This window comes from Gobio gobio (genome assembly GCF_949357685.1).
Source record: "Gobio gobio genome assembly, chromosome: 7".
Taxonomy (NCBI): domain Eukaryota; kingdom Metazoa; phylum Chordata; class Actinopteri; order Cypriniformes; family Gobionidae; genus Gobio; species Gobio gobio.
The window spans coordinates 37,852,629-37,868,849 of NC_137103.1; the positions used below are offsets into that span (position 1 = coordinate 37,852,629).

Genomic DNA, 16,221 nt, shown 5'->3' on the forward strand with positions numbered 1-16,221 from the left:
AGATACACAAATAATCAGATTTAGATTAATAGTGTTCCTGTGAATATGGCGTGGTTGTTTGTGCCAGACGGGCTGGTCTGAATATTTTAGAAACTGCTGATCTACTGAGATTTTCATGCACAACCATCTCTATGGTTTACTCGTCCGAAAACGAGTCTGAATATTTAGTGAGTGGGGGAAAATGCCTTGTCGATGCCAAAGTTCGGAGGAGAATGGCCAGAATGGTTCGAACTGATAGAAAGGCAACTGTCATTCAAATAATCACTTGTTACAACCGATGTATGCAGAATTTGGCGTAAACAACATGAACGTTGTTCCATCTTGCCTTGTATCATTGGTTCAGGCTGGTGCTGGTTGTAATGGTGTGGGGGATGTTTTCTTGGCACTCTTTGGGCCCCTTAGTACCAACTGAGCATCGTTTAAATGCCACAGCCTATTGTTTTGTTGCTGACCATGTCTATTCCTTTATAACCACAGTGTACCCATCTTCTGATGGCTGCTTCCAGCAAGATAACGCGGCAAAAGTTCAAAGTTCACCATCTCGCACTGGTTTCTTGAACATTACTGAAAGCAAATGGGTTACTAAAAGCCTGTACTAGCAAGCCGGGGAGTGAATATTTATATAGTTTAATAACAAGACTGGGTTCTTGATATGATTTCGTTCTATAAAAAAGAGCCGCGTGTCGGTTCTTCAGAATATATTCTTATACATTCCACTGCTGAAAGAAGATATTTATTTATAGTTTTTTTTGTCACTGGTCAGGGTTTTCATGTCTCCTTTGTTTAACAAATATATATATATTTGATATTATTTGTTTCAAAATGTATTACATTTGAACTCTTGAAAAAGATACAAGATGCAATAAGATGAACCGATAAAATATTGTGCTGAAGTCATAAGTCTAGTGTGTTTGTTTGTGTGAAGAGTGCAGATTGTTACGGCAGTCAGGTGGCAAGTGTTACGCTGTGTTTAAGAGCCAATCTTTGGCGCCGGCGTGCTCATCCCTGCAGGTCGCAGTCCGCTGGGCTTTAGTCAGGTAGGCCCTCCATAGAGAGATGACTACAAAGGGCTCAGATCTGTCCATATGGCGGAGGGACAGAGCGAGGCGTGTGTTTGAGGTGCTTTGGAGTGTAGCCAGAAGAGTTGAGCATGGCATGGAGACGGCAGGGCCTGTCGAGAGTAGAGGTATGACAAAGCAACGCCTCTCTGGGGCTGAGTGAGTGTGTGTCAGTCTGTGTGTGTGTGTGTCTGCTTTGGCATGGCATATAGGTTAGATTTGTTTACACACTTGTGTGGGTGCATGCAAGAGTTTGTGGTTGCATGGTGGCATGCTTGAATGCACACACGTGCATATTCGTAATGCAGCATAATTAAGTATCAAACGTTGGAATGTAACTCGTCTTGCAACTTTTTGTGCTACAGATATGAATGATACTTCATACAATGTGGCTTACTAAGATGAGGTGAGCTATTACTTCTTCTTTTTTAAGCTGTTGCACTCACAATTTTTGCCTTTTAAACAATAAAATGGACAAAAATTTGTGATGCACCAAAATTATTTATTCATTTATTTATTTTTTACCAAAAGAACGAAATTGAAGTTTATTTTAGCCGAAAACTGAAACCTTTGTATTTGGGTAGTTGAACTCGTTATGGTGTTCAGATCATGTCATAATGAAGTTCTTCAGCAATGAGCCGCCTTTCAATATTTCAGCTGAATAAATTTGACATATTTCTACTCTAGCATCATTTTTTAGTCATGGTGAAGTGTCTGACATGTTTACCTGATGTTGTTAATCCACATTGTGTACACAAAATAGACTGACGCAGTCAAAACGTTCCATCTGTGAAACGCTTATAGAACGTTGTGGTCAATGATTTTGGCCCTATTTTTCTATTTTTGGTTGCCAAAATGTTGGCGTGTCACTTGCATTGAACGAGGGGTCTGAGTTATATCTAGAGCCTGGAATATCATTGAGACTGACAAGGTGAGATCATTTATTTGATCCAGGAAATAATTAACTAGCAACATTAGCACTCTAGTAACCCACTCTAGCAATCACTTAGAAACTCCCTGGCAACCATCGATGATGCCCTTGTTGTACTTATATTTTCTGAAGAAAGTATAAAAATGTCCCTTTTCATAGTAATTTGTCATCTAAGTCATTTATGACATCTAATGTCTTTTGTAGTTCATTTGAGTGTGTGGGTGTGAGAGAGTGTCAGGGACACAGAGCTTCTGGCGGCAACTCGTCAATCTTAGCACTGATGTTTAAAACAAACGCTAATCAGTCAGCCCTCTCAACCTGTGACACTCTCTCTCCCTCCCTGTGCTTAAAGAGACAGTCACACTGATCTCTTGTTCCTCGTCTCTCTTTCTCTGACCTCCACTCACTGCTGCATCTAGAACAATCCCAACCACACCGCTCAAATCACACTGTTTGCCAAACAATTACCGCATTTGTTTGTCTTAGGCAAAGGCAGACTGTCATGTGAAATGTAGAAATAGCCTACTTGTATTCAGCTCACCCCCTTCAATTATTTTCTCATTTTATTTGCATTCGATCATGATTTATAGTTTTATTTCTGATACTAATCATTTACAATCTTTTTTTTAATATATGTTCTTTTTTAGGGTTGAAAGAAATCATAAAGAGGAATGATTCAATCAATTAATAAATCAGTCAAAGCTGTACTACTACTAAAAAAAAAACCTGCTAAATACCAGACCCATGTGTTTATAAAAAATATTTTCAAAACCTAAATTAGTTTATGCTGGATACATTTCACAAGAGATTTTCAGGAACCTCCGGCTGAGAAACTCTCTGAACAAAAGTGTTAAGATATTGTGTGATATGTTTTTACACGTTTTATCTGTCTCAGTATACTAACTGTGCTATTCACATGTAATATTGATATCATGTTAATGCTACACATACAATAAATATGGTAAATAGTCCAATGCCATTAACTCATTGTCACTCCAACATACAGTAGTAGATGGTGGTATTGGTATTAACCCTGGTTGCAGTGTGCATATACTGAATCATGTCGGAGCAGATGACATGCGAATGCGCTACACTGTACAACAAAACATGACATCTCACCAATGTGTGAATTTTAGTGGGGATTCTGTAAAAGACAAACAAACAAAAGAAAAATGTGGTGTTAGGCTCCTCAGTCTACATGAAGTGCTGATCAACAGTGTTATTTTTTTATTTATAGTCTCTCACTCCGCCTCCATACATTCCTATTTTGAGTGTGATTCATTGGCCATACAAAGAGAGAACACAAATGATGAATTTGACTGATAGCTTTTTTTTTCATAATTTCTATAGATATCACCATAATGCCATTAATCAGATAATCATGTAGTGAAAATCTGATATTGCGACAGCCCTGCCTCCAACAATCGCAACAATCTTTCCCCACAGAACCTCAGTGAGCAGTCAGAAACGCTCAGCGCCTCAAATAGGCCGACACCTCACAGCCCCCACTGTCAGGTTAGTGAAAGGCCCGGATCTATTTGCATGAAATAAATAAAACCAATTGCTCGTCAAGCGTGTTACAGTGGCAAAAGGTTTCTATTCCCAGATGCAGTCTCCATCTGTGCCTCGACCACCTCATTCTGTCGCATTACCTCTTAAATAATTTCACCGGAGCAGTACTTTTATTAACACAGTTTTTTTTTCTCTCTCTCTCTCTTTGTCCCTCGACCTCGTTCTTTTCCTCTCCACTTCAGTTGCGTCCCACTGTGAGGACATTTTATCTTAACATTGGGTGCCCCTGATCACATCGGTTTGGAACTATAGGAGTGTGGATGTGGTCTAATTAATAATGTGTTGGATAATGATTGGTGAACATGGTGAGGGGCTTCTCTTGCTGTTGTGGCTGATGAAAAGGATGAGGTTTATTAACACTTAGAGAAGAGACTGGCCCACTCAACTTCTCTCTCTCTCTCTCTCTCTCTCTCTCTCTCTCTCTCTCTCTCTCTCTCTCTCTCTCTCCTCTTTTTACACTCCGAAAACGCCCTGTCTGCCCTCTCAGATGAGGGTTGAACTGAAGGGATGGTACACGCACCCACACACACGAGAACCCAGCGCCTCCACTGTGATTTAGAGTGCCTCAGATAATGAAGCCATATAAGCCTGTTATTTGCTGTTTTACAGCTTGTTTTATGAAGGTGAGCTGACAAGCACCGTCCATAATGGTTCCTGTCAGTTAAACTGACAGCATTACCAAGAGAAAAGAGCCCAAAGAAATTCAGCGCTCCAGAGAATAGCCGGCCTCTTTATGTGGGCTGCTCCCCTTTGATGGCCATCAGGCTGCAGGCTATCATTTTACATTTTACGTCGGCTGCTATTGTCGGGAGACCATTATTGCTGCTGAACTCTGGTTAAATTCACACCTTGCCACTAATCAATTACAGCGTTGATCCATTAATCAGCTAAAGTGAAAGGGAAAGACAGAGTCGTGGGTTAAAAGTGGACTCCTCGTGATTGCATGGGGCAGTGCTCGTCTTAATCGGCAGGACCTTTTGCCTGGGAATGTACAAGCTGGGATGCTGTCTGTCAGCATCAACAGGAGGAAATGGTAGATCTTATTTTGTTTTTTCCACTCTGTGATTTTAGCTGTGAGCATAATTTTCTAGTTACTGATGCTTGCTACAGCAAGGCTTACTATTAGGATGGTAGTCAGGGTTAAGAATTTGAACAAACCTCTAAACACAGGTTTTAAATGTTTGCATGTATTAAATGTATAGTGTATTTTACTTTTCTATGTGACCGGATGAAGATATAGTCAACTAAATATACCTTTAAATCTTTTTTCATATACATTATTTCCTATGAGTAACTATGATTTTAAAATGCACTTCTTTCCTCGGATGAACAGTTAAATTTAGTTTGAAAGCATCATCATCTATCTTAAAGGGATAGTTCACCCAAAAATGAAAATTCTGACATCATTTACTATGTCATTACAGACTTTTATGACTTTTGTCCTGTTTTTTGTCCATGCAATGAAATTCACTAAGGGCCAAAATAAAACTGACCCATACAATTTCTACAGAAGAAAGTAAGTCGTACAGGTTTAGAATGGCATGAGGGTGGAAAAACCATGCCACAATTAATTTTTCTAGGTGAACTATCCCTTTAAAATGGAAGTTCTTTATAATAAGTTTCACATAGTGTGGTTTTATTTGCATATCATAAGTTCTAAGGACAGGCACGCGCAGAACAGTTCAAACCACGTTATGCATATCTCAAAATTTGTTCTTTCTGTATGCATATCAGCATTAATCTTTCAGACTGGGGCTGTGCTTGGGAGCATGCAAATGACCCAGTGCGAAGGGGAGGCGGCCATCGTTTGGAGAGGTTTTATAAAAACATGTCAAACAAATCACTCCCCCCTCTCCTCCTTGCCGGCTTGTGTTCAGATGCTCTCAGTCTTGGAGGTGACACGATTTAACTGTAAATGAAGCCCTGCCACCCATTAAAATGGACAACGCATGCTGGTTCTGGTAAAAGAATCTTTTCTGTTCCAACAAAGTGTCGGGAATAAACTGGGGAAATGTTAGTGGAGGGCATAATAATTATAGATGGGACTTATTTATTTATGTCTGTGGTCACAAGGGCCTTTTTATCAGGAAGAGATGAAGGTGATCGCCTCTTTAAGTGTCGTCCACATGTTGAATGGGTGAGTGTGTGGGGATGAATGTTTCTCCGGGGGTTAAAAGCTAATTGTGTTGATGCACAAAGAGGCACTTCAAAAGTCCTGGAAAAGAACACAGCGGAGCATCAGGAGTAGTGGTGCTGTGGCAGAGCTCTCACTGTGGGAATGCATCAGAGATTGAGCTTCACCTTTTAAAGTGCCTAAAGAGATAGGGCAACTTCCTCCCTCTTATTCTGTCTCTTTCTTCCTGTATATTCCTGTCTCTCCCTAAACAAAACAAGCTTCCATTCTTTTCTTTTTTTTTTCATCGTCTCTTGTCACACTCTCCGAATTCACTTCTCTGACTATATTTTGCTGTCAGTCTGCCGTTCTCTTCCCCTTCCCCTCTGGGACAATCTGGCCCCTCGGCCATCCAGCAGTTCCTTGTGGGTTTTTTTGTGAAGTGGGGAGAGAAGCACTTCTTGTGTAGATTTTTCAGTTCTTCAGTGTGTCACTTGGCCGTGAGTGCCATTGTCCAAGGTTCCTTTTCTCCATGCCCCTCTGCCGCAACGAGTTGTGTCTTTCCCTCATGATCAGCACTTTTGTTGCCTTTGTTTCTGGCTGTACCTCAGAAGTCCATCTCCCCTTTTATGTCCCTCCCATTCAAGCCGAAGGGAACAGTTGTGCTCTGTTGTGGAGATGTTCCACTGGATTTTCACCAGTGGGGTTTCCTTTCAAACCCTTCAAAGTGCTACAATGGAGCTCCAAAGGCCTGAATGGCTATTGCCGAGTGCACACTCTTAGTAGGATCCCTTATTTTGTTTTCCCGGAGTCAATAAAAATGCTAAGTTAAAAGCTAACCCCGTTGCCCTCCCCACACCCATCGCTTGCTCCCTCCTTTTGATGGGCCCTTCTCAATTTTTTCTAAAGAAAAATTAATGGGAAAATTTTCAGTGTTGATCCTGTTGCGGAAAAGAATCGAATGGAACAGTCGGTTTCTCGCATTGGTGTGGGTAAACATTAGGTTTTATGCCAATTATTATCGCACACATCTGTAGAAGTTCTTTCAGGACTGGGTAACTTCCGACAACAGGTCGCTGTTATTTTTTTGCTTTGGTGTGATGAATTGGATATAGACGTTCCTCGTGCTGCTGGCAGTCATGAGTCTTTGGTCCAGGAAACAAAACAAAAAAAAACTCTGATGCTTGACAGCTGAGCCTTCTGTAGTGTGAGCCTTTGTGTGGAGAAGAATTAGAGCTTAGAGTTTGCGGTTTGTCAGCCATTGTGTGTGTGCAGCTCTGCGAAAGAGAGAGAGCGAGCAACCCTTTTCCACATGGATTACAGGTAGAAGCGTAGGCCAGTGCACGTAACTGCTATGACTTCACCCTCATTGTGCAGATTAGGGTGTAAAATCCACTCTAATGAGGCAGCGGCAAGGGGAGCGATGGAAGAGCGGAGAACATGCAACTTCTGGGATACTGTTGCCAGGGTCACCAGCCACCAGCTGATCCTGTTACGAGAGGATCAGATGTGTCTGTCAGCCCAGAGAGGAATGGGAGGGAAGTAGGGAGGGAGGGAAGTGGGAGAGAAGTTACACTTTTCCTCCCTGACTATCATCAATGCCCCTTAGTTAATTTGGCCACATATTTTAACACTGGCACCTTGTGTCTTCCAACTGGAAAACAAGGCCGATCCCATGCTGAGAAGCAGCTTTTATTGGGATTGTTTTAGCCTGGTGCCAGGAGGAGGCGGGAGGGCAAGACAAGGCCTGGAAATGGGATAAATATTGATGACTCCTTGACCGTTTATTTCTCCACCGTCTTCCGAACTTATTTCATGTTTATGCATCACGGCATTGATTTGTTTTTGTTATTTTTTTTAACCTTCTGTTTCATCCGCTCCCTCCCACCTATTCTTACATTTAATTTAAAAGCCCAAACACGACAGATCCTGGAAATAGTTTGCATATTAAAAAGATGCTGATTATCGCAGAGTAGAAACACAAATCTTTAATTTTGTGCATTTTAGACACAGCTACTGCTGTTGCTGCCAGACGCTGGAAATAATTGTGAAATCTGCATATTGAAAGAGCTGCTGTTGACAGTGCTTATATGATATGGGGATGGGGGGGTTAAATTGGACAACATATTTATCCATGGTGCCGTGTCCAGGGCTGTTTATGAATACATGAAAAGCAGGAGTTCAAAGGCTGAAATTCGTTGCTGTAGCAGACAGACAAAACAGATGAGAAAATCTTTGTTTATTTTGTCTGGAAATTACTTGTATATATATTTTTTTTACAGTGTTGTCTAAAAGGCTATTTTATTTTTGTTGCCACCATTTGATTTCACAGCCGCTTTAAAGTAGGGTTTCGAAGATGAATTGGCCTACTGGTTGTTTTGTCAGTGCAAGTTCAGATGAAATGCTGGTCTTTTTGTTTTATCATGAAATGCAGATGCAAGTTGCATCATAGGACTGGTGTACTTATTATTTAAAATGTCACCAACATGTTTTTAGCTAGAGCCAACGCAGTGGGCGGTTAAACGAGTGCATTCTTAGTTTGTCTGGCTAGCTTACAGTATCATTAGGAGAAATATAATAGCTACTTATGTCGACGTTAAAGTTGTGCAGTAAATCTTCCCATCATGTCTCCTGGTAAGTTGGCATTTTGAAAGTGATTGTATACGACCCCATACATTCTCAGACCTCCTACTTGGGGTCTAATCTCAAGGTTAGAGGAGGAAAAAGAACATCTGAGATTAAATAAGAACATCTGAGAAATGTTAATGTTCAGACATTTATTTTTCTGACACAACAGTGCGGTTTGGTTGGACAGTAATAGAGCTACAGCTGAGCAGAATCAATGTCCATCGAAACCACCAGAGGTTTCTGTATTTTCTCTTGGTCCTCTTATATAGGGAAGCCAGACTTACATTTAATGAGGACCAGGCCTGTCTAGAAGCATATAAAAGCAGCAAAGAGCAGAAAACCTCAGAACTCTCACCAGTAAATCCACTAACTGCTAAGCTAACCACCCTGTTATCATAGCCTTTCATGTCCAGAAAAGTGAGGACTGCAGAAATGTTGTCTACACCAGGGATTGCTGAACTTATAAAACATATATCATAGTTTAATGACAGGGAAAAATGCTGGACAGATGTAACAATAAAACGGTCCAGATTGCATATCTCGGAAGCACTGTATGGATCTGGTCGGGAAAGCCAGCTCTCTCCAAATGGTTCCAGAGCTGCCGTAGTGCCGTAATAACATTTATTGCTTCTTGTTTTTATTGCCCATGGTCTGTGTTGCTTTTTATATGAATTATTTTACACTTAATATTGGCCACTTGAGTTACTATTGCGTATACTAATTTCAGGGTTTTCTTAGCTAAGCGCGGATCTAAATGAGAAGTGGGCAAATCATGTAATCAAATAAATCACTAGGAGATAAGCTCATTTTCCTGAAGTGACTTTCGTGAATGAATTACTATGTTGAAAGTTGGTATAAAAATCTCATTAGCCATTGTTAAACAGGATTCCGGTTGGTTTATAATGTGAGAGTGGTATGCCACAAAGTTTTATGACTTTCATGGCTAAGTAAGCCAACATTGCAAGCTACTGCATAAGCTAATACTAATTACCTTTGCAGTGTTTCAACATTGCTATTGTATTGCATTAATGCGGCATATTATAAACCGTGAAAAACATTTGTTACAGACATTTCATTAAAAAACAACATTCAGTAAATGCAGGCCTTTTTTTCCGTCGGTTGATCTCTGTCAATCAGTTCCTCCATCTGAGAGTTAAATTTAAAATGCATGAAATGGATTTGAAATGTGCTAAGTGGACTTCGAACCACTGACCTAACGAATTTAAATAGGGTTTTCTATTTCTACTATCCAATTTGTATTAAACACATTACAGTACATTTTTATCATAGTTATGTATTTGAAGAAATGGGATGGGAATTGTCTCCAAGACCATGAACATTTGATTTTAATTTTTGCCACCATAAATTATCTATTTTTTGAAACTCTGATTGCAAAATTCTTCTATAGAAATTAATTCTGTTTATTTATTCAAAACAAAAATCTTTAAAATAATAGTTCACCCAAAAATGAACATTCTGTCATTAATTTACTCACTGTCATGTATGGCTTTCTTTATTATGCGAAACAGAAGGTTAGGGCCCAAACATTCATTGCAAGGACCTAACATACCACATTTCTTCCTTTCTGTTTCACAGAATAAAGTAAGTCTTATATTTTTGGGGTGCGCTATCCCTTTAACATAGATTTAGAAGAGGAATGTGAGATACACAATACTCTCTTATTCTGTCATGATCATCCGTATGTGTATTGTCATGCAACTCCTATGAAATCTTTTATCAGAAGCCTGATGATTATGCATGTATTAATATGACTGACGTGAACAGCACACAAACACAGCCAGCATCCTCCCTGCTGCACACACATCATCACGCTCTATCGCGTGAGAGGCCAGCCGCTTGGTTTTCAAAACGCCACCCTCGGAGAACACCAAAAAACCTTTCCTGAATTTACCGACTTGTCTTTCCCTCCTCTATCTCCTTCAAACATAAAAGAGAGAGTAACAACTAAACAAAAACTCTTCTCTTTCCCCCGTGGCAGCTAGGTTGCAGCAAAGTGAAACCCCTACTGTGTTTAAAAAGGCATAGAGGGAGAGTAGCACTGAATGGCGTTTCTCTATTAGACCCCTTGTACCTCCGTCAAGCGATCTGCTCTCGCTCTCTTTCTCTCTCTGATAAAGATCCATCAAGGAAACCCCTCTCTTCCCCCATGGAGCTTTTTTAATGTTTTTTTTTTTCCGGCACCTTTATGAAATCTATTCTTTAATTACGAGTGCCATCATTTTGTAAGCCTCCTACTTACAAGATAATTTATTTCTTTTTCAAGTGCCCACTTAAAATGGCTTTTTAACATTTTCACCCTGCAGCAGTATGCATTGAATGTAGAAGATTTAATTTGGATACTCCCTCCCCCTTTTGCTCTACCCATTTCTTCAGCAACCCCCTACACGCGTACATGCATAATGCCCTCAACCACCTCTGCGATTGTTTCATCCAATTTCTCTGTTTGTATTCTTTATTGCCAATCCAGGCACTGTAAGGTTTGGGGGTCTTGAGTAATAGTAAGTTCCTCCCCTCTCTCTCTGTCTGCATTGAGATTGGTTTTGCATATCTCCTCCTCCTCCTTCCTCTTGTTGAGGTACTGCCACTGACCAAATCCGAACACTATAGAGTTGAGAATCCCTACCGAGACTCCGTGTACTAAGGCCTGCAAAGTGCTTGCAGCCATAACTACCTGAATTGCTTTTAATTGCCTGGCATAGCTGCATCATCTCCGTCGAGAATATGCTTGCTTGGTTCTTGAGGGCAATTGTAAGCGTGAAGGATTGGATTAAGTGGCTATTGAAGTGACTTTAGCTTCTTTTGACAACAAAGACCAAAAAAGAATACTTCACCCCTTAACTCCCCCCTTAAAGCACTTTGCTACCCCCTTCTTTTTGTCAAGGCGGAAAGGAATACAGTCAACTAATACGGTCCCTTCATGTGCAATCGTAAGGAACCGCCAGGCGAAGACTGTTCCCGGCTGTAATTAGTTGTATGTGATACCAATTATTTGGCGCATTTATTAACGCTAATTGTTTGAACACCCTGACATACCGAAAAAACAATTAAAACGTGTCTGAGGCATAACCGTGGTTATTAGTATGTGATAAAATGTGATAGGAGGAAATTAAGCCATAAACGCACACCTCTATTAGCGAAATCTGCATCTGACAGCTTCAAGAAGTCATTTACTAGACAGATTTGTGGTCTTGTCTTAACTTTCTTGTGTTGGGGTGTGTAATCTCTCCCAAGTCTCTTTCACATCATACTGGCTTGGCTCTAAATAGATTTATTCAGCTGTGCTTGCTAAGCCATTGTGAATTAGCATTAGAGAAGGAGCGTTTGCTCTGATGTTGTCGGAGATAACAGCCTCAGGTCAGCAGTGCTTATCCATTAGAGGACTGAAAGGAAAACAAACCTTGTTTCTTCAGTTTGTAAAGATTTGGGAGGCAAATTGAAGTTCAGGCTAAGTACTTGAGATTAGCCAGAGGTTTGTTACATGTGTGTAGGCATAAAGAGAGATCAGCAAACAAATGGATCGAAGGCTACAACAGATCTCTAAAATGGAACACTTTACTCAAGTCATAGTATTTTAAACTAGTTTAAAAACACATGTTCTTAGAAATGTTACTCTTAGTGTTCATGTTGGTTTGAAATACTGTTTTTAAGGAAAATACTGTTTTTAAGGAAGGGTTAAATGTAATTACTCAAAGTCATGTAACCATCAAGTGAAAAGTAATAACCTATTTCTCTTTCAACTTGAATACATGCAGCTCTACACTAATAGTTATTTTCAAAATGTTTTTTTTTTTTATTTAATATAAAGATATATACTAAGGTAATATATTTAATCATAAATATAATTGTTTTTGTGCAAAAGCACAGCATGATTTCACAAGCTGAGCAAACTTTGCCTTGTCATAAAACCGTCAAATGATCTGATATTTTAAAGGGGTGGTTGATTGCCCCTTTTTACAAGATGTAAAATAAGTCTCTGATGTCACCAGAGTGTGTATGTGAAGTTTTAGCTCAAAATACCCCACAGATCATTTTTTATATCATGTTAAAATTGTCGCTGCTGCTCATAGGACGGAGCTTCAAGAACTCCTGTGAGCAGCTCTGATTACCTCATGCACATGTTCAGCCTTTTATGTTCAAACCAGAGTTGGACAATGATGGAGAGAGTCAAGAAGAAGTGACAACATGTACACTCTAAAAAAATGGTGCTATATAGCACTAAAAGTGGTTCTTTGGCTCGTAATCATAGGGGAGCCACTTTAAGTGCTGTATAGCACCAAATCTTGGTGCTTCAGTGGTTCTTCAGCGGTTCTTCACAGGTTCTTTGGGATGACTGAGGTGCTATATAGCACCACTACCATATACAGAACCTGTTAAGATATGGTACTATATTGCACCAAAAGTGGTTCCCCTATGATTACGAGCCAAGAACCACTTTTAGTGCCATATAGCACCATTTTTTTGTGTAGAATGCAACAAGATGTTCCTGAATGGTTTGTTGATGAATTTATGTAGCTGATCTTCAAGTCATTGATTAGCATATTCTGTCATGATAATCTATAAATTCTCAACATAGTCTCTTCACCTTTGTTGCATGTTCTTGGGGGCAGGGTTTATGTAAATTTCAGGGTTAGTGATGTCACTAACCCGGGAGGAAGCTTGTGTTGTCCCTACCAGCCGTTTGTTGTAGCTCTTAAAAAGCAATTTCTTAAAATATCTCCCTTTGCTTTGAACTTTGAGCGTTGTAACTTTGCAGATATTGTTTATGCTCAAACAGCAACATTAAACACTAACTAAAGTTTAAAAAGTGAAATCATAATCAACCATCCCTTGTAGATGCTTATTGAGTCATGATGATCTGCAGGGGTCCTCTCTATGATATTATTTCTAGGGATGCACCGAATCCAGAATTCGGGTTCGGATTCGGCCAAATATTGGGTTTTTTGACGGGGTTCCTCAGAATTTTTTTCCAACGAACCGAACCCTAGGCTTGCACTATGCGCTCTCCGCTGGTCGAACGTAATGATGCCGCCGTTGAAAGTGAAAATGGAACTCATGAACAGAAAACTTGGCAGTACTTTAGGTCAAAAGAAGGCGATTCAAGTCGAGCTGCATGTTCAATTTGCAATGCCGATTTGTCTCATGGTGGCAAGGACCCTAAACAACAGCCACTGTTAAAACATTTGCGGATGAAACATCCGAAAGAAGAGAGTTGTGCATGAAGGAATCTACAGACAGCAGCCAAAATGAAAAATATAAAAAAATACACTGAATCCGTTTGAAGCTTTGAAGAACCGGAATCGTTTTTTTGGAAAATTAAAAATAGCAGGCCTAGGCTACCTCAATCCACACCTTGTATGTTGTTGTTTTGTTTTTTTTAAATAACATGTCTAAGAGATGTGGGTTAGTCTGGAGAGCAGCCTGTTGACAGTTAAACCCATGGCAGAAAACAACCTCTCAATCCTTCTGTCTCTGCAGCGCTCGCGCCTCCTGTGCTTTCTATTGTGCTGTTCTTTGAAATAACAGAGGGCGACTTGAGGTAATTTTTCTATAAACCATCAGGAAAAAGTGGCGAGAAGAACATACGTGACAATGTTTACTTTAGTAAACTTGACCAAAACCACATAAAAAAAAAAAAACGTGAAAACAAGGCTTCAGATGGCACTGATGTCGCGGGAATACAGAGATAACGCCTCGCTAGAGTGGCCAGCCTCGGGAAGCGCCTTTCATTTGCTTTCCACCAGTCAGGAGCTTGTACTACTGCTGTATTTTTCTGTCGAAATGGTCCCACACAGTAAGCTTTTCCATTGCTTCATTTTGCGAAATATATCTGGTTTGTGGTTGCACATGTCGACGCGCTCCGTGAGTGAACAAATAACGTAATAAGTTATGTTATGTAAAACATAACAATAAAAGATACCAAATACCAAATTGCTTAAGGTTTTCTCTTCAAGAATTTCATTCTTTTAACAATACTTTTAATCAGGATAGTAATATCAGTATTTGCCCCCACTTCCTCCCCATCCCCCAAATATTTAAAGCATGCTCATCCTCAAAGACAAGGTGTATTTAAGTCTTTGTATGCATGAATTGCATTTTAATGTAAATTACTAGATGAGACAGAAAATGAGGGCCATGCCATTGACCCATATTGAAATATTCATTATAAAATGCTTGCATTTTCTCAGGGGGATAAGTCGTCTACTTTTGTCTGCGGTTCCCTGGTGTCAGTCTAGCCAGCGTTCCCACCACACTCCTGGCACCTCTCTGAAGTACATACCACGCCGCGCCGTGCTGTACGTTCCTGGCAACGATGAGAGAAAACTGCAGAAACTGACTTCACTGGACGTGGACTGCGCTGTTCTTGACTGTGAAGATGGAGTCGCCCTTAACAAGAAGGTACCAACCGCCCTAACCTCTCATTCTTTGTCCAGCACCTGACTCTGTAGGACATAATCACAAAATCCTCATCATTTAAAGCTCTCTTTTAGCCAGGTGCTGATCCTTAATCACTCCAAAGAAAGTTACCTAAGCGCAATGCTTAAAACAAGCACATTTCCGTCCCATTATGTGCCAATAAAGGCAAAAATGCCCCCCTATCACATTCACTTGAAACAAGGTGCCCACTTCACACTGAGCAAACAGCAGGACTTCAGCAGATGCTGCAGGTTAAAAGCATTCTCGACCCGCCCACACAGCCAGCCAATTGGCCCTGTTTACCTCTCCATGAAATCGTGATTGGAGCAGGAGCTAAAAGGAGAACTGGTGGAAAAGAGTCAGCTAACAAAGGTTTTTAAGTCATGTTAATAAAGATGATTGATATGGCCAGAGGCTATTCCTGCTTGAGTGGGAAAAAGTTTGACAGACAGCCTAAACGGTGACCCCTGAAAAAAGGTGATGGATCCCAATGTTTTCCAACACCCACTTATTTCTTTTATCACAGCCATGTGGGGGAAAATTTTCAAGAAAGTATCCACTAAAGCTGGACAAATAAGACTAGCTCAATGCTTACAAGACTATTGTGTTTTTTCAGAGCCTTAGTTACAACCTGATACATCTTTGAAGGATAAAAACATTTTGCCATTGTAAACGTGTAAGCTAACCCTCAGCATATTGACACATATCAATATTAATGTTGTTTTAAAATGACAAGTATAAAAAGATAAGTTTGCACAGTCAAAACTTAGCTCTTCTGTGGGGTTCTGCCCAGATAGGATTATTTTGTTGAGGAATATTAATACTAGGTGATCTGAGAGGGGAGAAAAAGGCATTAGAGAAGGGTCTCGGGTCCCCTCTCTGAGCCGAGCGGGTTTCTTTTTGCTAGCTCATGTTCCTGTCAGGGCTGATAGAATTAACGCTCTCTGTAGTCTCCCAGATAAAAATGTTAATAACTCACTCCGGAAAATAACAATGTACTTCGGGACGAGCCTGAAAAATAATCCCATTGCTTCTCGGCTTTTTGATGGTGTAAATCTGTCAAGGCTACAAGCACTTACAATCCTTCGTACAAGACGCAGTCAATTTTAAAGACCATATGTTAGCTTTAAAGAGCCTGGCGTGGAACGGGGAAAGCTGTGATCCATTATTTATTTGCTAGCACACAACTGCGTAATGTAAAAATGAGTTATTAACTCAATAATAAAACACACTACGCTCCTCTGCACCCGCTCTTTCACTTCCCACACTCTCAGCTGTTTTCCCCATCCTGGCAATTGAAAATCCATGGGGGTTTGAGTATACCTATAGATAGATGTTTTATTTTCCATGCCACTAAATGACACTCCTCCCGCAGCTCAGTTAGTTTTGTATGGGCCGGTGCCGGGGACAGAAAACGAGAGAGTCACACACATATACATGCACACATATACACACTCAGATTGTGTCGTTATTCAGAATTGTTC

The 16,221-nt window shown here is 40.3% G+C and overlaps 3 protein-coding genes across 3 annotated transcripts in view; 2 read left to right on the forward strand and 1 right to left on the reverse strand.

The window, feature by feature from the left end:
• The window catches only part of piga (phosphatidylinositol glycan anchor biosynthesis, class A), an 882,343-nt gene that overhangs the window by 730,714 nt on the left and 135,408 nt on the right, over positions 1-16,221 (reverse strand). The window lies entirely within an intron of this gene.
• LOC307129066 (uncharacterized protein) overlaps positions 1-16,221 on the forward strand; it is a 538,951-nt gene that overhangs the window by 446,410 nt on the left and 76,320 nt on the right. The gene's annotated exons all lie outside the window — the stretch shown is intronic.
• The window catches only part of clybl (citrate lyase beta like), a 71,937-nt gene that overhangs the window by 24,058 nt on the left and 31,658 nt on the right, over positions 1-16,221 (forward strand). The window contains exon 2 of the mRNA XM_079822278.1: positions 14,509-14,719. Within this exon, the coding sequence (XP_079678404.1) occupies positions 14,509-14,719 (211 nt within the window). The remainder of the gene's footprint in view (positions 1-14,508; positions 14,720-16,221) is intronic.